This window comes from Gopherus flavomarginatus, chromosome 3 (genome assembly GCF_025201925.1).
Source record: "Gopherus flavomarginatus isolate rGopFla2 chromosome 3, rGopFla2.mat.asm, whole genome shotgun sequence".
NCBI classification, from domain to species: Eukaryota; Metazoa; Chordata; order Testudines; family Testudinidae; genus Gopherus; species Gopherus flavomarginatus.
The window spans coordinates 209,051,540-209,072,680 of NC_066619.1; the positions used below are offsets into that span (position 1 = coordinate 209,051,540).

The 21,141-nt window shown below is 43.0% G+C and overlaps 1 protein-coding gene and 1 long non-coding RNA gene across 3 annotated transcripts in view; one reads left to right on the forward strand and one right to left on the reverse strand.

Moving 5' to 3' along the window:
- Positions 1-3,611: 3,611 nt before the first annotated feature.
- On the reverse strand, positions 3,612-5,276 carry LOC127047880 (uncharacterized). The gene is made up of 3 exons (XR_007773508.1): positions 5,232-5,276; positions 4,238-4,399; positions 3,612-3,709 (listed from the first exon to the last, which is right to left on the reverse strand). It is a non-coding gene; the product is annotated as an uncharacterized LOC127047880 (long non-coding RNA).
- Positions 5,277-6,096: 820 nt separating this feature from the next.
- TMA16 (translation machinery associated 16 homolog) overlaps positions 6,097-21,141 on the forward strand; it is a 39,247-nt gene continuing 24,202 nt past the window's right edge. The window contains exons 1-2 of one of the 2 annotated variants that reach the window (XM_050946714.1): positions 6,097-6,195; positions 11,834-11,946. In XM_050946714.1, coding sequence (XP_050802671.1) covers positions 6,193-6,195; positions 11,834-11,946 — 116 coding nt within the window. In that variant the 5' untranslated portion in view covers positions 6,097-6,192. Of the gene's footprint in view, positions 6,196-6,463; positions 6,550-11,833; positions 11,947-21,141 lie in introns of those variants that run through there. The other variant, XM_050946715.1, reaches the window with a different exon arrangement.

Below are 21,141 nucleotides of genomic sequence, written 5' to 3' on the forward strand. Positions count from 1 at the left end.
CCAGCATTTACTGCAAAAATTTCTGTTTATTTAGTTTTAGGACAGCCTAAGAGGCTACACAAACCATCACTGTAGCAGTCTTCTCCCGGAAGAGCAGAAATGATGTTGTGTTAGGTTTTAGTCTCTGATGCATGACAATGATGTACATTTCTTGTGAAAAGGAGCTTTTCTACAAGCAATATGTGGGATGGGTAAAGTGCTGAAAGGCAAGAGAGGCCTCTTATGACTAAGGAAATTCCAAAAGTCTGCTAAATGATTCAGTGGCTGAGGGGTTCACTGGTCTGCCTTTATTATGCAAAGTACAGTTGGTGGAAGAACTGGGAAAATAGGAAGGAAGGATTGTGAGTTTATCTCTTGCATAGTGGATGTGGATAGAAATTTGCCTTCTTTCTTCATAGTTATCCAGTTTCTTTTTTTTCTTCTGACAGAGAAGCTTATGTTCTCTTTGGGTCCATCCACACTGTACAAATAATATATTGGGTTACAATTGTCTCTTCATATGGTTAAACCATAGTACTGTTTTACAGCATGGGTGGCATCCAGCTGTATAACTGTTGTGATGCTTCCTTGGGGTATCCAGGGTTGTGAAACACCTCACTACCACCTTCCCTTAATGTGAATCCTTGTCTGTGGCCAACTGTGAGTCATCTCCCCAACCCCACCAGCAGCACAAGCACCTCCCTCTATACTTCACAGATCCTGCTGTCACTCTGCTGGTTAACAATAGGCACAGTCCAGTCCTCAGAGCATCTCCTTGGACCAGCTTCTGGTCCACTGGATACTCACTGTATCCACCAATTCACTGCTTCCAAAGAAATAGTATACCCCCACTTACCCGTTCCACCTCAGATCACTGCTACACTTAACTCACAGCATTTAGATTTGCTTATAGAGAAATCAAGTTTTTTAAACAAAGTATAGAGATTGAACTAGTAACAAGTAGAAGTATTGGAAACAAATGGTTACATATAAAATAAAATAATAAACACTCCATTCTAGAGCCTAGACTTAATTAACAAGATACTCTCATATCTAATCCTCACCTGAAATCCTTGCAGCTCTTTACAGCCAGGCGGGCTGTGACCCTTCCGGTTTTGTTCAATATCTTAATTAATGATCCGGAGGACGGTGTGGACTGCACCTTCAGCAAGTTTGCAGATTACACTAAACTGAGAGGAGTGGTAGATACGCTGGAGGAGAGGGAACTAGACAAATTAGAGGACTGGGCCAAAAGAAATCTAACGAGGTTCAACAAGGACAAGTGCAGAGTCCTGTACTTAGGTTGGAAGAATCCCATGCACTGCTACAGACTAGGGACCAAATGGCTAGACAGCAGTTCTGCAGAAAAGGACCTGGGAATTACAGTGGACGAGAAGCTGGATATGAGTCAACAATGTGCCCTTGTTGCCAAGAAGACTAATGGCATTTTGGGCTGGATAACTAGGGGCACTGCCAGCAGATCAAGGGACGTGATCATTCCCCTCTATTCAACATTGGTGAGGCCTCATCTGGAGTACTGTGTCCAGTTTTGGGCCCCATACTACAAGAAGGATGTAGAAAAATTGGAAAAAGTCCAGCGCAGGGCAACAAAAATGATTAGGGGGCTGGAGCATAAACTGGGATTGTCTGCAGAAGAGAAGAATGAGGGGGGATTTGATAGCTGCTTTCAACTACCTGAAAGGAAGTTCCAAAGAGGATGGATCTAGACTGTTCTCAGTGGTACCAGATGACAGAACAAGGAGTAATGGTCTCAAGTTGCAGTGGGAGAGGTTTAGGTTGGATATTAGGAAAAACTTTTTCCCTAGGAGGGTGGTGAAGCACTGGAATGTGTTACCTAGGGAGGTGGTGGAATCTCCTTCCTTAGAGGTTTTTAAGGTCAGGCTTGACAAAGCCCTAGCTGGGATGATTTAGTTGGGGTTTAGTTCTGCTTTGAGCAGGGGGGTGGACTAGAAGACCTGCTGAGGTCCCTTCCAACCCTGATATTCTAAGATTCTTCTTTCATGAGATATGCATGCTGTTAATTTGACTCCTAGGTGTAGGATTCAGTGTGTCTCTTTGCATTCCAAGATATATCAGACAAATCCTTTGTCCTGATTCTTAAATAGGAGCCTTCCCCACCACTGTTTGTTTCTTTCTACAGACTTCCTCTTTTGTAGATTTCATAATCTGTCAATTCACACCTGGCTCAGTGCAAATAGGCATACACTGGGAAGCATATCATATAGAGGTGGTCAGCCTGGTGTCAGTTACTTCCTACCTGAGAGAAACTTCTTCAAAAGTATGTACCTTTCTGGTGACCTATCTTAACTCCAAGATCTTAAGCACATTAGTTTTAGTATAGATACCTAATTCCTTAAATATTATCCTTACATATATTTTACAATGATTATGATGACCAGTAAACCACTGGCTCTTGGTAGAGACTTCACATCCCATCCTTAGGTGAACTACCATGCAGATATCCAACCCAGGGTATCCCTGTAAAACCCTGTTACCCCCTATAACCTCTGCCAACTGGCACCAAGGATCCCTAGATCACAATTGTCCTTGAAATGCTATAGCCCAGAGGTTCTCAAACTTCATTGCACTGCAACCCCCTTCTGACAACAAAAATTACTACGCAACTCTAGGAAGAGGGACCAAAGCCTGAGCCCGCCCGAACCCCATCGCCTGGGGGGTCAAGGAGGAGGCCAAAGCTGAGCCACACTGCCCTGAGCTGGGGGGCCAAAGCCCAAAGGCTTCAGCCCCAGGCAGGGGGCCTATAGCCTAAGACCCAACACCTAGAGCTAAAGCCCTCGGGATTCAGCTTCGACCCTAGACACTAGGGCTCAGGCTTCGGCTTTGGCCCCAGGTCGTGGGATTCTGGCTTTGGGCCCAGCAAATCTAAGCCAGTTCTGGTGACCCCATTAAAATGGGTTCACAACCACTTTGGGGTCCTGACCCACTGTTTGAAAACTGTTGCTGTAGCCAGTTCTGTCCAAGGTTGCAGCACAATTTGGAACAGAGTTAAAATGCAGCTGGGCCTGATTTTCAACTCAGCTACATTGGTGTAATACTAGTAAAAAACCATTTAAGTCAAAGGAGATATGCTAGCATAAGGTAATGTGGCGGAGTTGAGAATCAGGCCTGGTTAGGATCAGTGTACGCTACAAAATGGCATTGTGTTTAACCAGGGCCGGCTCTAGCCATTTTGCCGCCCCAAGCACTGCGGCACACCACGGGGAGCGCTCTGCAGCTCGCCGGTCCCGCGGCTCCGGTGGACCTCCTGCAGGCATGCCAGCAGATGCTCCACCGGAGCCGCCTGTCGCCTCCCGCGGCATGCCGCCCCAAGCACGTGCTTGGAGCGCTGGGGCCTGGAGCTGGCCCTGTGTTTAACTATGTTGGGAGACAATTCTGTGGTATCTGGATTTCCTAAACCGCGTATCCATAGTGTAAATGGCCCCACGTAGCTAGGCATTAAATGTTCATTGAGAGAAGACTTAATTCCTCAATATGTTAAAAATAATAATTTGAAAAATTAACATAGTAAGAATTAAATGTTCAGAATATTATTTGTATTAATATGAATGCAAAATTTGTTTCACAAGAAACAAGTTATTAATACATTCATTTCTGCCTTCCTTCAGAATAACCACATGTAGTTGTCACTGAAATAAATGCATCTTGACAAGTTGAAGTCCAAAGGTGACACAATGCTTTTCTGCAGTTTCTGGAAACAATGTGTATAATGAGGAAAATTAGTCCTTTCCACACTTATTTTGTTTTCTTTTTTAAAAAACTAACACAAAATATTATAATACGGTTTTATCTTTCTCCTACATCTTCATAAATTTCTTTTGTCTCAGACAGAAAAACAGACTTTGCAGACTTGGGAGAAGTTACTTGTAACCAGATACTTTTTCTATTTTATTTCTAATATAATTGTCATATTGGCTAAATTATATTATTAGCCTTGTTTGGTGTTTGATCCTCATCGCCACACAGATGAAAACAAGAATTTCCAGTAAAAATTCTTATATCTAGTCAAATCCTAATAATTTAGGATATATATATAAAAAAATCGTGGAATCATCTTTCCAATATAACCTCATTCTTTCTCATGTATCATAAATGGTAAATAAGTGCAAATAAAGAGACTACATTCCTCAGTATAGTCATTACATATTGAAGTCACATACTACCCCATATTCTGTATTATTTTAAATCCACATACTGTTGTAGGTGCTATGGGCCCTACCTTTCAGCTCCGATGCAAAAAAGTAGGAGTAGTCCTCATGCCCAAGTAGTTCCACTGATTTCAGTTGGGCTACTCATGTAATTAAGGACCTTTCTCATAAGGATTGCAGGACCAGGTATTCAGATATCCTGAGTTGGTCTTGGAAGGTAGCAGTTTATGGGACTAAAGGGGGGAAAAAAACCCAGCACAAAATAGGAAAAGAATGGCAGAGTAGAGCGTATAGGTAGATCATAGATGTTCACCACAAGAGACAAGGGGGCCAAATCCTCAGCTAATATAATAAGCTAGCACAGCTCCATTGACTTAAATGGTAGTATGCTAGTTTACCCCAGCTGAGGAGCTGGCCCAAGAATCTTTTTTTAAAGTGAGCTCTTTTAGTAATCGAAAGAATAGCTTCTTTAGGACATATATTCTACGGAAAATGGTCTGTATATTTTCACACTATATCAGACTCTGAACTAGCTCGAGATATTTTACTATAATTTCCTTAAAAGAAGCTGTGTAAGCAGATGTCATACAAATACTGAAGCTATAATATCTTCATGAGATAAACGTTACCGCTGTGACAGAATAAAATAAATGGTGTCCTGACATGTTGCCAAAGTAATCTACCAGGATGCAGTTGCAAGCTAACCTATCAAGATGCTCTTCTGACATATCTGAGGAATTTTATAGTAGTACTCATAGATGCTGGAACGAAGGGTGCTAGGGGTGGTTCTGCACCCCTGGCTTGAAGTGGTTTCTATCACCCATAGGAGTTTATGATTCAATGGCTCTAAGCACCTCCGCTATAAAAATTGTTCCAGCAGCCCTGGTAGTACTTAGCGGTCATGTGTCCCTCCCCAGCAGTATGTTTACTGTGCCTAGGGCAGACAGCAGAGAGGTAAATCATTGTGGGGCAGAGGGCAGGACTGGGGAAAACCTGGGTGATAGCTCCTACCCTGTGCTGGGCTCAGCTGCTCATCCCGGCTGGGCTGGGGAGGATAGTACTTACTCTTCTCTTGCACAGCATTTGGGACTGAGTCAGATCCACCCCCAGATGTCAAGCTCTGCAAACTCCCCTCCCTCTCAACCCACACCTGGATCCCCCCACACTGAGCCCCTACACATTTGTACCCTGCTTTGCTGAGCCTGGTGCACCTGACACGGAAGGGCAGAGCCCTGGGGTGTTTCTGGGGCAGGCCCTGTCCTTGTGCTGTGTCAGGGTTGGGTGCAACCTCACTGCTGAGTCAGTGAGGGGAGAAGCTGTAGAGTGCTCTCCCACCGCTGTGAAACCAGTAGCCTCTGCTCCTCAGTGCCATACTGGAGTCTCCACATTTATTTGACAAATAATTTTTTTCAGCATTTTAAAATATTGTGCACAGAATGTTTATTTTTTTGGTGCAGAAAGACCTCAGGAGTAGAGCACTGAGAACTGCTGACTTCCTAGGTCTGTTTGCTAGTGTTAAGGACACACCTGCTTTCTATCATTATTACTATATTGTCAACTGCTGCTCCTGTTGAGGGATCAGTCAAGTGGTCCTAGTTTCCTACACCGTCCTTCGTAAAACTTGGGTTTCGTGTCGAGATTTTTCTAGGACAACTGCTGCTCTGGGGGCGGGACCTGGCCCACACCCGGCAACGTGGCTGTACTTGGCTTTTTGGGGTGGCCCGCGGCTGACAGTCAGCAGGCGGGGCGGGCCCACAGCCGCTGGGGAGACACGCACCCGGAACGGCCAGGAGCCCAAGCCGCAGCCCCCGGGAACGTGGCGTGGACCGGGAGGGACACAGCGCCTGGCCAGTGACGGAATCACCGAGCGCAGGCGGAACGGGACGCTCAGGAGCGGGGCACTGAGCCGGGCTCTTTTCACGGCGGACCGGACACCTGGTTCCGGTTTTTGCCGCGGTGCCCCCGGTACGTGTCGCCGTTGCCTGCCTCTGCCGCTCACTAGCTGGGCGGACGCGTGGGACTCGCTATGGTGAGTGCGGGGGAGGGGGGTGTCACCTGTCGCGCTGCCGGGCCCCAGCCCAGCGGGGTCTGTTCGAGACACCAGCACCCGCCCCAGAGGCCACCACGGGCCGTGGCGCTCGCCGCCGCCAGACACGGAGCGAGGGGGCAGCCGGGCCAGGGGGCTGGTCCCTGCGGGGAACCAGCACGTGCGCAGCCACGTGCGCAAACATCGAGGCCTAACACGTCCGCGCTCGCCGCAGGAACCCCGGTGCCTCGCCCGTGCCCGGGAGCCAGCGGGGAACCTACCCGGGGCCCTTCTGCCTATTTCTAGAACCGGTTCGAGCCGGTGCTGGAGCCAAGGAGGAGCCGTGGGGCTGCTTTGGCAGGTTACATGGGAACGGGGGCGTTGGGGTGTCGGGAAAGGTCGTTCCTTGTCTCTGTTTCAGGGCCCTCCGCCTAGTGCCCTGCGACAATCTACTTTGCCATATAGTTATTCTGTGCTTCGAGATCATTTCAGCATGAGAACTCTGCAAAGAATTAACTAAGGGATCCCGCTGCTCCCCTGGGGCCAGACAGTCCTTCATTACTCCCTATTCGCTCCACCTGCCTTATCCGCACACCCACTCTTAACCTTACCTACTGAAATGTGCAAATATATATACAAAGACCAAAAATAACAAGTAACCAGGAGATCATAACATTCTTATTTTTTTTCAATTGAGTCACTTCCAGTGTATTAAAATAGCAAAATATAGAATTGTGTTGCTCAGTATAAAGACTATAGATGAGATTTTCAAAGTCAGATGGGGGAGTTAGATATATAATCCCTATTGGTTTCTAATAGAAATTAAATATCCAAGTTGCTTAGATAGATTTGAGAGTCTGTTGATACACAATATAATTAAAAGTACAAATTTGCAAAGTCTGTTTAGTATACAAAGCTGTGCAATCCACACATTTCATAACAGATAATTCATTCCAGCTGTATTCATAAAAATATTCTTTTACCTCAATATGCCACAGTATAAGAGAACTAATAAATTTGTAGCATAATTTGGTATATCCTGGGAGTATATTCTTTTCAAAATCTTTACTTCTTTAATAATAATTAAAAATATATATGCAGCAGTATTTCTAATACAGAAAAAGGAGTAAAGTTTAGGTGTAAGTCTTACTTTCTAGTCTGCTGATTTTTAATACATGCCTAATGTAAGCAGTCCAAATGGTTTAAACTTTGTCATCAAATCATAGGACTGGAAGGGACCTCGAGAGGCCATCTTGTCCAGGCCCCTGCACTCATGGCAGGACTAAGTATTATGTAGACCAGTGGTTCCCAAACTTGTTCCACTGCTTGTGCAGGGAAAGCCCCTGGTGGGCCGGGCTGGTTTGTGTACGTGCCGCGTCCGCAGGTTCAGCCGATCGCGGCTCCCAGTGGCCACGGTTCACTGCCTCAGGCCAGTGGGAGCTGCTGGAAGCGGCGCAGGCCGAGGGACTTACTGGCTACCGCTTCCAGCAGCTCCTGTCAGCCTGGAGCAGCGAACCACGGCCACTGGGAACTGCGATCAGCCGAATCTGCGGACATGGCAGGTATACAAACTGGCCTGGGACGCCAGAGGCTTTCCCTGCACAAGTGGCGGAACAAGTTTGGGAACCACTGCTCTAGACAATTCCTGATAGGTGTTTGTCTAACCTGCTCTTAAAAATCTCCAATGATGGAGATTCCACAGCCTCCTTAGGCAATTTATTCCAGTGCTTAACCACCCTGATGGGAAGTTTTTCCTAATGTCCAAACTAAACCTCCCTTGCTGCAATTTAAACCCATTGCTACTTGTCCTAGCCTCAGAGGTTAAGAAAACAAGTTGTCTTCCTTCGCCTTGTAACAGTCTTTTACATACTTGAAAACTGTTAGCATCTCCCCTCTCAATTGTCTGTTTTCCAGGCTAAACAAACCCAATTTTTTCAATCTTCCCTCATAGGCCATGTTTTCTAGACCTTTAATCATTTTTGTCATTCTTCTCTGGACACGCTCCAATTTTTCCACATCTTTCCTAAAATGTGGTGCCCTGAACTGCACACAATACTCTAACTGAGTCCTAATCAGCAGGGACTAGAGCGGAAGAATTACTTCTTGCTTACAACACTCCTGTTAATACATCCCATAATGATGTTTGCTTTTTTTTGCAACAGTGTTACACTGTTGACTCATTTAGCTTGTGACCCCCAGATCCCTTTTCATAGTACTCCTTCCTAGACAGTCATTTCCCATTTTGTGTGTGTGCAACTGATTGTTCCTTAAATGGAGTACTTTGCATTTGTCCTTATTGAATTTCATCCTATTAACTTCAGACCATTTCTCCAGTTTGTCCAGATCATTTTGAATTTTAATCCTGTCCTCCAAAGCACTTACCCTCCCAGCTTGTAAGTGTATTCTCTATGCCATTAACGAAATAATTGATGAAGATATTGAATAGAACTGGACCATCAACTGATCCCTGCAGGATTTCACTCATTACACCCTTACAGCATAACTGTGAACCACCGATAACTACACTCTGGAAATGGGTTTCTAACCAGTTTTGCACCCTCCTTATAGTAGCTCCATCTAGGTTGTATTTCCCTAGTTTGTTTATGAGGTCATGCGAGACAGTATTTAAAGCTTTACTAAAGTCAAGATAATAATCTACTTTGTTTATATACTTATGGGAAATTCCTCTAAAATAGGTGTTATAGCTTTCAAGGCCAAATATTCAAAATAGCCTCAACACTTGCCCCCAAAATTTTACCTGCAGTTTGGCATGTGCAGATTCAGCAGGTGTATTTGATTTTCCTACTGTAAGTTTAGGGAGTAGGAAAACTAGTGTAATAAAATTCTATGTTGTCATATTTAATGGTGTCCACTGACACACATTCCAATTTGCAAACTGTTCTTTCTCCACTTAAAAAAAATTAGTACTTTTTAATTCTAGCCCTGAATAAAATCTATTGTTGTACCACAGAGTGTACTTTAAAAACTCTTCCAGACAGTCATTGCAGGTTCTTTAACCAGGCCATTTTTTAAGCTGTTCTGTCATCAGAAAAGGCAATTTGAAACTTGTTGCAGAAGTTGGAATAGGATCAGTGTTCTGTTAAATGCTCAGGTAGTTAATCCGTTCTTTCCTTTTCTATGTCAATTCAACAGGGCAGAAAATCATTCTGTTCTAGAAACTATAAACAAACAAAAGTAAATGAACATAACAAACTTGATTGCAGCCAAAGGTCTTCCCTAGATACATACCACCAAACCGAGTGAATGAAAAACTAACAAGTGGTAGTAAATATAATGTTAACTGGTTCGGAATCAATCATTTCAAGCACTGTCTATAGGGAGTTGTCTGGATAAATTAGTTGTCAAGATAACCATATATAAAAGTGTTCGATGAAAGTTTTAAATTTGTACCCTCTGCAGTGTTGAACAGAGTACAGCAACTTTTTGGACACTTTTGGCTCAAGTTTTAAGCAAGTAGTTGGCTCGTATGTGTGTTGCTGTTTCACAGTTGTATTTCAGCGTGTTTCTGAACAGGATGGGCAAATGAGTCTATGATTGTTAGCAATGACTTGACTAGAGCAATTATCTGTTTTTCTAGACTTCCCACCACTATTCTGTCTAGAAACTCCAATCTTAAACTGCAAAACTTCTGTTCCAGTGTTGTGGGTAAGGACGCTGTGTCAAATTATATCACATTTTTGTGATGTGGACTAAATAAGGCCATCAAACTGCAATTCCATTTCAAAGCCAGAAAACCTTTCTGTGTTCAACCAGATTTTGATAATAGATATTAAAAATGAATTCAGCACCATAGGTTCTGATCAACTCCTTGTTTTAAACATTTAATTTCTCCTATGTTTTATTCTCTTGGCCCTTATCCAGCACAGGGACTTAGGACAGAAGCATGCAAGTGTGATGCTTATGACACTTGTGTGGTAGTAGAGGGTGTTGAAGCCCTCAAATTAGATTTGTTTCCTTTGGAATGCATATACAGCAGTTCATTAGTACAGATTCTGCCTGGTCCACATTGTGATGCCCTCAACAACGGAAACTACAGAGCTTCCTATTTATGTTTTTTGTTTATGTCCTATTTATGTTTTTTTTCTGTAATGTTACAAAACAATGTTCATGTTATGGTGTGTTTTTAAGTGTCCTGTATATACGTAACTAAATAGAATACAATATAACTTTCTCTTTGGCCAGAAGGAATAAGTTATTTTGGCACAGTGGTGTCCATAAGATTCAAGAGGAAAATTCCTTGCTGCTTATGGCATGATTTTTTCTTTTTTATATACCTTCCTTGTTCATGTTGTTGCTGCTTCCAGTTTGTCATGTAATTGGGCTGAAGTCACATGAGCAACAATAGTTGGCTATTAATACCTTCTTTAAATTAATGGAGCTTCAGGGTGTCTTCTCGAGAAGTGCTAGAGGAAGCGGTCTATGCAAATTTAAATCATCGCAGTAATAAACTTGTGAACACTAGTGCAGGATCACTACTTTATGACCAAGCTTACTCTTGTTTTCTTTCTTCCCTATGTATTCCTCAATGTCGCACTGCTTAGTAGTCTTTCCATTAATTTTGGAGCAACCTTCAAACTTCATAACAATAAATAAATAAGTAAATAAAAATAATGGGAACTACTGGGAAAAGGACTAGCCACAACTGCAACGTGTGTCTGGTTTGTATTAGGTAGTTTTTTACAGCTGTATTCCTAGCTGTATCTTCTTCAGAAGTTTCTTGTTTCAGATTCAGAACTGGGAAATGGAGTGGTCTGGGGATGAGGCTTGCAATGCATTCCTTTTTAAAAAGAGCCCCTTCCTTTAACCTGAACATTTGCTTAAGATGTTTTTATTTAGAACATATACAAATGCACTTGAGTCACTGACTTTGCAGAAAGCTATAACTTCATCTCTATTTGTAAAAGTCCTTTAGTGCAGAAGTGACCATTGAATTTCTGTTGCTCCACTTAGATGGAGCATTGTATTTTGGGACCTGTAGTCTCTGTGAGTGGCAGCTCCACTTAGATGGAGCATTATATTTTGGGATGTGTAGTCTCTGTGGGTGGCAGCTGCAATCTGGTTCTTTCTGTGCAAATTAGATGGGTTTCTGACAAGGGTTTAAATGGAGCCATCAGTTGGGAAAGGTTTAAATAAGGGTATACTGAAAATTGCATTCTTGTTAGGAGAGGTAATTTAAAGTTTCCTCACCATTGAGCTCTTCAAGAAGGAAGGTATTTTCTGTTAGAAGAGTAACAGTCTGTAACAAATTTTATAACACACACCAATTCTAAACTAAAAAAAGATATAGCTGCGTGCTTTGCTTCAACCTTCAGAGTTTGTATGCCTGATTTTCATATTGCATGTGCTGTGTTGGAATTTGAACTCAGGAGTCTGCGTTTTATTATTCTTAGTAACACAAGGAGTGACATGAATATAACTTATACTAGCTCACTTAAACCCACTGTATGAATTTTGGACCTTCTGAGGTGTTAATGCATGCTCTTTCTTGAGTGAATCCCTTTGATAAGGTGCTGCTGGCTTCCCTTTGAGCAGTCTTTTACTCTGGTTGCAGTAGCTTATGAGACACTTTGTGAAGGGAACTGAAGTGTGTCATTTTATTCCTTGTTATGTTTCATTTCAGCCAAAAGTACCAAAGGGCAGAGGAGGAGGGCAAGAGAAAAAAGTCATTCATCCTTACAGCAGAAAGGCTTCTCAGCTTATGAGAGAAGCACACAAACAGGAAAAAAAGGAAAAGTGAGTTAATTTGTACTGTTATCCAGTGTGGGGGAAAGGGAGAATAATTCTGTGTTTTTAAAAGTATTATTTTGCGTCTGAATTTCAGGAAAGTGGGCAACACAAAATTTGGAACCTTTTTTGGTAAGTGGGTAAAACTAGGAGTTATTTAATATGAATTTAAAACAAAGATAATTAGGCTGAATATCAGGTATTATTTCCTAATAGTGAGACTGTTTATAGAATAACATTTCTTGGAAACCGGTAGAAGCTTCAGCACAGGAATAATGTAAAATTAAATTAGACAACCCTGATTTATTAGAAAGTCAAGGTACTGAATTATAGGATTGTAGGGGACCTGAAGAGGTCATCTAGTCAGTGCCCTTTCACAGAGACAGGATTAAGTAAAATGTAAAATCATTGCATAAAACTTGAACCTAATGCCAAATTCTACCAGATGATTTTCAGAACTTTTACTTACACTATCAATCTATTTACCAAAGTACTTTTTTAAATGATTCTGATTAACACGTGACTGGTAATTGACATGAAGCTTTTCACCTTGTTTGAACCTACTGCAAGTTGACATTGACAATAAGTTTGGTTCGAATTCAGTTTCTTGATACAAGTGTCCAGATGACAGAAAACACCAAGTTAGCTGGCATGTTTTGTAGCCTTACCAAAGGCGGGAAAGACGAAATGAGAATAGAGTCTGAATAACTCATCTCTAGAGGCGGTGCCTGTATCTTTTTTCCTGCTTTGTAATGGGATCTGCTTCCCTTCTCCTCTTTCCCCCCCCGCCCCCACCTGTGGGGCTAGCGAAGGGCACTGTGTTGAGAAGGATAGAGTTTGCCTAGTGCAGGCAGGGTAGAACATTTGGTGAAGCGTTCTCATTATCTCTACTGATGGAGCTCCTTTATGCTATGGTGATCTGATCTACGGGCAGGACAGCCTATCTCTTCTGGGAACAAATCTTCTCAAGCTGGGAACTCTTGTTTAGGGCTGCTGAGTGGTTTAAAGGTCTGCTTGTTGGCATTGTAAATGTCTATATATAATTAGCACAGCTTTCGGAAATTCTCTGCTATTGCACATTTTATTTATTAAATGCATGATTAGAGATGACCAGGACAGTCAGGATGGATAAAAATCAATGATTTAAAAAAAAAAATCAAAAAAAATCTGATTTTATTTATTTAAATCAGATTTTTTGATAAAATGCTTTTTGAGGAAAAAACCTATCTAAAGATAGTTTTAATTAAGATACATTATAGCTCAAAGATATTTCATAATGGAATAGGGATTATAAATTCTAATTCTGTAGTATGAGACAATATATTCATGTAATATTTAAGAAAAATTTTGTAAATATGTTCCAATAGTTCATGGATTATGGACCCAATTTTATGGAGTTCCAGGGGCTTCTGTATAGCTTATTTAGGTTAATCTTTCTATCTACCCAATGGGACTCGGTGCTAACTAAGTCTAGAAAACACAGCAGAGAAGCTTAGTTTTACAGTTCTCAGACTGTTGATTTGTGTCTCCAGAGATAACATGCTTGTTAACAGCAAAAATGTTTTAAATAAATAATATACAGAGGTGAGAAATAAGACCTCAACCCTATCGTCCCTCTGCAAATGTGTGTACACAGAGTCAATCCCTTACCTCTCTCTAAAAGTGCAAAGTTTCAAGAAGTTCATTGAATAGAAGATGGTTGGGGGTGGAATAGGTCTGGACAAGGAGACGAAGTCTGGAGATAAATGTGAGAAGGGAGGGACAGGCAGTAGAAACAAAAGTGAAACTGTTTGAGCAGCATATTCCAGAAGCCTTGAGGTCTTTCTGAGTGTAGTCTTCATTGATTTGAGATCTACCATACCATTCTCTCACTAGAAGGGAAAACATATAATGGCAACAGGCCATAAAAGAGATCCAGTGTGGGTCTCATAACCTTAATACATATTTTTCACAACTCAGTGATAACAACCAACAAGAATGCACTTTTATGTAGAAATCTATGATTAAATCGAGTCTTCCCGACTAGTGATTTACATCATGATTTAAATCAAATCTACCCTGAGGAGAGTTAATCTCGCTTTTCACAAACTACTATATTTAAATGTTGTTAGGGTTATGAGAAAATAGTAATCAACCAGGAAAATTAAACTTCAGTGTAAAAAAGAGTGGCCTCACCGTTGAAGTGCCTCCTGGCAGCTCTCTCCCAATCTGGCACCCCAACAGCCAATCTGGTCCTGCAGAGGTCCACCTCTTCCCATGACTCCGCCCTTCAGGCAGGTCACAATTTAACCCCACTTCTTCCAGGGTATTAGAATTCAAAAGACAAAGGAATATTACAAACTTAAAACCAGGGTAATCTGAGAAGTCTTTGACAGGATCATACCCCACCCTGACCAGGATTTGTCTGGATGCAACCAGTCCTTTTAATTAGTCTTTCTGGGCTGGTTGTCCCATCTGCTTGGAGGTTCATCTCTCTTAGACTCTTGCTTGAAATCAGGCGTCCCTTACTAGAGGAGTAGAGCTCCGCTCTCTTTCCTTGTTAACCCCAAACTGAGCTGGGCCACCTCCTTTTAATTCCCCTCTCCTCTCCTGACATCTGCTACAGGTATAGTGGTGCAGGGCCAATTGGGACTACAGACCTTTATCAATCCCTTCCTTGCAAGTGTCTGACCCATCACATTCTGTAAGTGATGGTAATAACTAGAGTAACAATAACCAGGGTAAGACTACACACCACACTTGGGTTTAGTTTGGTTTTGTTTCCAGAGTATGTGCCTTAAGTGTTACTGAAACCACACTTCTTGTGGAACCATGTACAGAGGTAAGGATTTATGGCTGAGTTAAGGATATTTGTGGAATTTCCTCACTTTCCGATATTTATGTTTAAGAATTACAGTGTTCTAACCATGATTTGAATTAATGGGTATATGTGTAGGTTAGGGTTTTTTTTTTTTAAACTAATTAGGAGCAAGACATTTGAAATACATAATTGTAAAATATTTGAAAACTAGTATTCTGTTGCACAGGTTTAAATGAAACTGCCATTTCAGTAAAATACCACTTTTTAAAAAATAGCTTTTTGCGGTTTATTTAACGAAGTCTCCTGAATTTGTGCTGCTGTCTTCTACCTGTGCTTCAGTTGTTGTCTGCTTCTTCCTCTCTTGTTCATGGCAGTCAACTCTCCTCAGCCTAGTACTTCTCGTTTTTCCACCCCCGTAGCAGTGAGTACCATAACCCTGCATACAGTATGGGCTAGTCTGCACTAGGAGCGCTACTTCTGCACAGCTGCAGTGCGTCTGGTGAGGACGCGCTATGCTGTTGGGAGAGAGCTCTCCTTTCAGTGTAACCACTGCACCTGCATGAGAGGCACATCGCACTATCCGCGCTGGCACTTAGGTCAGTGTAACTTGCATTGCTTGGGGGACAGTGTGGCTTATTCACACCCTTCTGAGTGACAGAAGTTATGCTGCTATAAGTGGTAGTGTGTACATGCTCCATGTAGAGAGAACAGATATGAAATGAGAAGTGGCTGCAATCATAGAGACTGGAGCACATGGATCTTCATAGCTGTCTTAGCATTTTTAAATAGATAAAATATATATTCTACACTTTTGGAAATTTGTCAAGTATCTTCATTCTAGGGCTTAATTAGTGTTTATGTAAAACCAAAGGCCCAGTTAATAATAATGGTTTGGAAATGGAAATTTTCAAACAGAGGTGCTGGTGCAGTGTGTGCAGACGCAATTAAAATCATACTCTTATCATTCCAACCAAGGATTTCACTGTGCTTTGCAAACCTCAATTAAGTATGCAGTGGAGAAAGTGACAAATATTAGAAAAGTAAAAATGCTGTAGAATGACAGTGAGTGAACAGTAAGTAATGCACAAGACTGCCACTGCCATCAGTATCAGATTGAGACTGCATTATGATCTTCGACCTACTTTGCCCAGTCTATGGCTTGCCTACAAGGGAAAATTATCCTGGTATAAATTCAGGCAAATATCTAGATGAGTCCCCCTGGAAGACCTCTGAATACCCTCAGGGTATATGAAGAATTTGGTACAACTTTAGGAGCAAAGTTTACTCTGTAGGGTATGATACTGGGACCCTACTGAAGTGGTAACTATATAGGTTGGCTTTATCTTCATGGACATATAGTTCTGTGTCACAAAGAATGTGTGGCTGACATGGTTTGAAAAGGAAGAGGGATTTATTGCTACCTTCAGTGTCTCCTGTACTAGAAATAATCATCATTTTGTTCTGCTGTCAGATAGAATTTCATGGTTCAGGTAATCTGCCAGAGAGAGGAACTTCACAGTTGAAGTTTACAAAATATAGATAAGCCTGTTGTGAGCGGCATTGACTTTCAGGCAGTCTTTGTGACCACATGATAGCTGAGGCAGTACATTGTTTATGATGTCTTCAGTAGGGCTGGCCAAAACTTGTGATTTTCAGTTTGGGAGAATTAATTTTTTATTTGTGATTTTCAGTTTGGGAGAATTAATTTTTTTATTTGGATTAATTCTGCATTGGAACAAAACTGAATTTGTCAAAATTTCTCAGTAAATTTCTTGACTTCCAGCTGCTGTGGAGCTAGGAACCAAGCCCTGGCTCAAGCTGGGGTTCCTTGGGCTTTGATACTCCAAAGTGGGAGACTGGAAGCCCTGGCATGACAGAGCTGTCCGAGAGCTCCAGCTGGAGCCAGGGCTCTCAGGTCTTGTAGGTTTCCTGCTCTGCAGCAGAAAGCCTGGCATAGCACTAGTCCAGCCAGGGCACCAGTGGAAACCTGCCTGTGTTTCGACCAAAATGTTTTGGTCTATCAAACTGTCGTTTTCTGATGAAACTTAAGCTCTCTCCTTGAGTGGTCTTGTTAGCATAGTGGACACAATGGAAGAATATGAAGATCTGCAAGTGCTGTTTGAGTACTCACAGAGCATCAGATAATTTCATAGATTGTGGTTAATTATAAGATGGGTACTCGCACCCAAGAAAAGGCAAAAAAATTTTTTAAAGGGAAACAGCTTTAAATCCTTGCCCCAGGGATGCTCAATTTCCGTCCCAGGCCCTGCCCGATCCCTTCCCCCAAACTCCCGCCATGCCTCTTTCTGTCTAGTTCCGTCCCCTCCCCTGAGCGCACCCCATCCCTTCTTCACCTCCTACATGACACGAAACAGCTGGCAAGAAGCGCTGGGACGGAGAGGGAGGAGCAGAGCAGGGGTGGCCAAATTGTGGCTCGTGAGCCACATGCAGCTCTTTTACTGTTAAAGTGTAGCTCTTGGAGACCCTCATCTCCCCCCTGCCCCCCCATTCTGCACCTACCAGACTGGGGGGGAGGGGGCTCAGGATCTCTGCCTTGCAGTGGGGTAGTGACTTCTGCCCAGTGGGGAGGGGAGTGTTTTTGGGCTTCAGCCCCACAGGGTCCACCTGATGGGGCTCTGGACTTCAGCAGGAGTGGGGCTTAAGCCTCGAGCCTCAGCAGGCGCCACCCGTGGGGCTGAAGCCCCAAGCACAAGCAGGTGCGCCCTGGCTTTCAAACCTCTGAAGGTTGTCATATGCAGTTCATAAGGTCAGTATGTTTGGTCACCCCTGCTGTAGAGAAACAGATGATACTGGAACATCCCTTTAAACTTGAATCAGTAGTTATGCATGAAGTGTAGCCTCTAGTAGTTATAAAAACATATCTTGTCTTGTTGGCCTATAGTAGTGGTTCTCAACCTGTTCACCGTTGTGGGCTGCATATGTAGCTCTCTGTGTGTTACGTGGGCCACATCTACACACTATATATTCTACCTGTACATCTACCAAAAAAAAACAAAAAACGGTTTAGTATTTAGCAATACGATTCAAATTGCTGTAGTGCCTTTCATTTCAACACTGGCAAATGTCTACCAAGCGCATTTTAAATGAGCAAAATAAGTGAAAACATTAACTGTTTTTAATTAATTTGGGTCTCATGGCATGGAGTATTGCCACCCTCGACTCTAAACGGGGGGGGAGGAGGGAAGAGAAGGTGACGACTGGGAGATGACGATGACCAGAGCTCCTCATGCTGCCCCTGTCCTGAGCACTGGCTCTATGCTCCAATTGGGTAGGAACTGGCCAACAGGAGCTGTGGCGGGGGTGGGGGTGGTGCCTGCAGTCGAGAGCTGTGCAGAGCCATTTACATGCCTCTGCCTAGGAGCTGGACCTGCTGTTGCTGTTTTCAAGGTGAGCACGATCTGCGATGCCAGGACAGGCAGGAAGCCTGCCTTAGCACTGCCGCTGACCGAGAGCCACCTGAGGTAAACCCACGCCCCAACCCCTGCCTGAGCCCCCTCCAAACCCCCGAGCCCCTTCCTGCACCCCAATCCCCCTATCTCTGGCCCCACCCTAGAACTTGTACCCTCAGCTCAGAGCCCTGACCCGCTCCCACACCCTGACCCTCTGCCTCAGCCCTGAGCCCCCCAAACCCACAGCCCCCTCCTGTACCCCCAACTCCTCATTCCTGTCCCCACCCTCCAGTCCTCACCCCAACCCTCTGTCCCAGCCATGAGCTCCTCCCACACTCCAGACCCCTCATCCCCAGCTCCACTGGGTCACGGGCATCAACAATTTTCTTCAACTGGGTTGAAAACCACTGCCCTAGGCCTCTACACCTTCTCCCCATGCCAGCTGGTCTTCTGCCTTGGCAGTACGGAGCTCAACTCTGCAGCCTGCCTGCTGCTGTGATCCTAGTGCCAGGAGCCTGTTCCAGCTGGGATCACTGGACCTGCGATTCTGTGTGGTGGGGCAGCACTGAGTACCCTGGCTTCCTGCCAGTGCTGCTGTGCCCAGTCCTGCCGGGGTGTGGGGAGCTGTCGTCACTGGGCCCAATCCTACACTGACTAATTTTTGCACCACCACTCCGGCTCTTCATCTGGGACAGGTCCCCGCCCCTCTCCCCCCGCATATCCCCAGTTACAGCCCTGATGATGTCACTTGGGCCACAAGTTGAGAACCACAGGCCTATAGTGCTTCTGGGAGTCAAAGTTAACTAAGTACTACTCTTTTCTTGTTCTAAGTAAGGATACAGTGTTTGTAGCTCATATATTGTAAAGTATTTAAGGAATTTGTGGTATGTTGCATGTTTCCATTGCAGATATGCCAGTCTAATATATCTCACGCTGAAAGGCTTTTACTGTACTACTTAACTTGACATGAAATGACCCTTTAGAAGCAGCCTTAAACCCTTGCCTTTTAGAAGTGATTTTATTTTTTCCCTAACATGTCTCATGTTTTGCATCTTAATCTATCTTGAGCTCATGAAGGTGGTGGTAGCAGCAGGACTGCTTTAATGTTTACTCTTGCTTACAAATTCGATCTCTGGAATGATAGAATATTAACTGTTTTCAGTTTATATAAGCAAAAGTGAAGACGTCGAAAGCCAAATGTGAAAAAAGAATGAGGATTTTAATTTTTATAGAGAGCTTTTCATATGGAAGGATCTTGAAGTGCTTGCTGAATCAACTAATGAAAAATGGGCTTGGGTAGAGGAGGGAACAGCAACTGTTTAACAGCCTGAAATAGGAAGCGAAGGAAAATTTATCCATTCAACTGTAATTTTTAAAATAGGATCAACGAACCCAGCTTGACTTTTGGAGCCAGGGATGGAATTTATAGGAGAGGAAAAAAAAAAACCCTCTTAATTTAGATACTGAGGAAATTTTGACATGGAATCTGAGACACAAACATAGAACTTGCAGAGCAGAACCAAAGTTTAGTCTCAATTTTCAGAGTAGAACCTCAGTTTCATCTCTTAACCTGCATATGGTGGATGGCTATCTTTTTGTTCTGAGTTTGTACAGCATTTAGCACAGTGAGGTCCTGGTCCATGTCTAGGGCTCGTAGGTACTACAGTAGTACAAATTAAGAATAATATTGGGTAGATACCCATATTGCAAACAAAGAAAAGCTACCACCTTTACCGCCGCTTTTCAGTCTTCCCCCCTTGCAGGGTCCCAACGCCCAGGCTGCAACCCAAAACAGAATGTCTACACTGCAGTTGAATAGCCCCAGATAGTCCAAGCCCTGTGAACCCAAGTTAGCTGACGCATGCCAGCTGCAGGTGTTTAACTGCAGTGTAGACATACCTTAAGACACGAGGAGGTGGAGTGGCTGACATGTGCATTTTTATCAGACTGCAAACTGCTGTGATGGGCAACTGTTTCTCATTCCCCCAAGCACTCACTTGTGAAGTTCCACATGGCTCAATCCTGCATCCAAAATGGTGGGCCAGTTTGAGAAAGCTGCTAATTTTGTGGATAAAAACTCCTTTGCTGTCACTGCAACAACTTCCACAAGCCCTAATATTCATTTGAAGAATTCCTTGTGTTAAGCTCTTGACTAGAACATACTACTTTAATTTCTAGGAGTCCCCTCATCCCTCTCCCTATTAGTGATTCCACAGAATGACAGTGATCCTATCAGAAGTTTAGTATTTTCTCATTTGGGATCTACATGGCTTTAACCGCCACCCACTCTAAACTCTTCTTGCAGAGTACAGTACCAATCGTAGAACACATGTTATTTACATGTTAACATTTTTCATGAAAATCTGTTAAGTGTTTCCATAAATGCGTGCTCACAGATATTGCCTGCATGCATTCAAGCACTCACCCCCTCCCACCCCTTGAAAAAAGAAACAACAAAAAATTGTAGTGGTTTTTGGTTAGTAACCCACTACAAGCTAACACGGGTACCTCATATGCAGCATTTACAGCCAGGGTGAAACTATATAGCTTACACTATTAGTTAGGCTGCTTGTTTGTCTGACGTCCCAGTTTCTCCATGGCAACACTCTGTAGACATGCACTATTGTCTGTGTGTGTTGTCATGTAAGGTATGGCAAACACTGAAGATGACTAAATAAAATGCAAAGCTTCTGATTTAACTAATATGTAAAAATAATGGGTTGACTTGTGTTTCAAATATTTTTAATAATACACTTTTGTTTTGTAAAAACTGTATCATCTGCCTATGCTATTTCTTTTGTCATCTTCTTTCATTGGTGTCTCTTTTTTTTCATGCTGTTATCTATTTATGGAATGAGATTGCTTTTTCTGTGCTCTCCTTTAAAATCTCTCCCTTTGCTTTGCTTCTCCCCATGTGCTTCCAGTTCTGTGCACTGCACTCCTTCGCTCTTTTCCTACACTAGTCTCTATTTCAAACATTAGGTACAACTCACA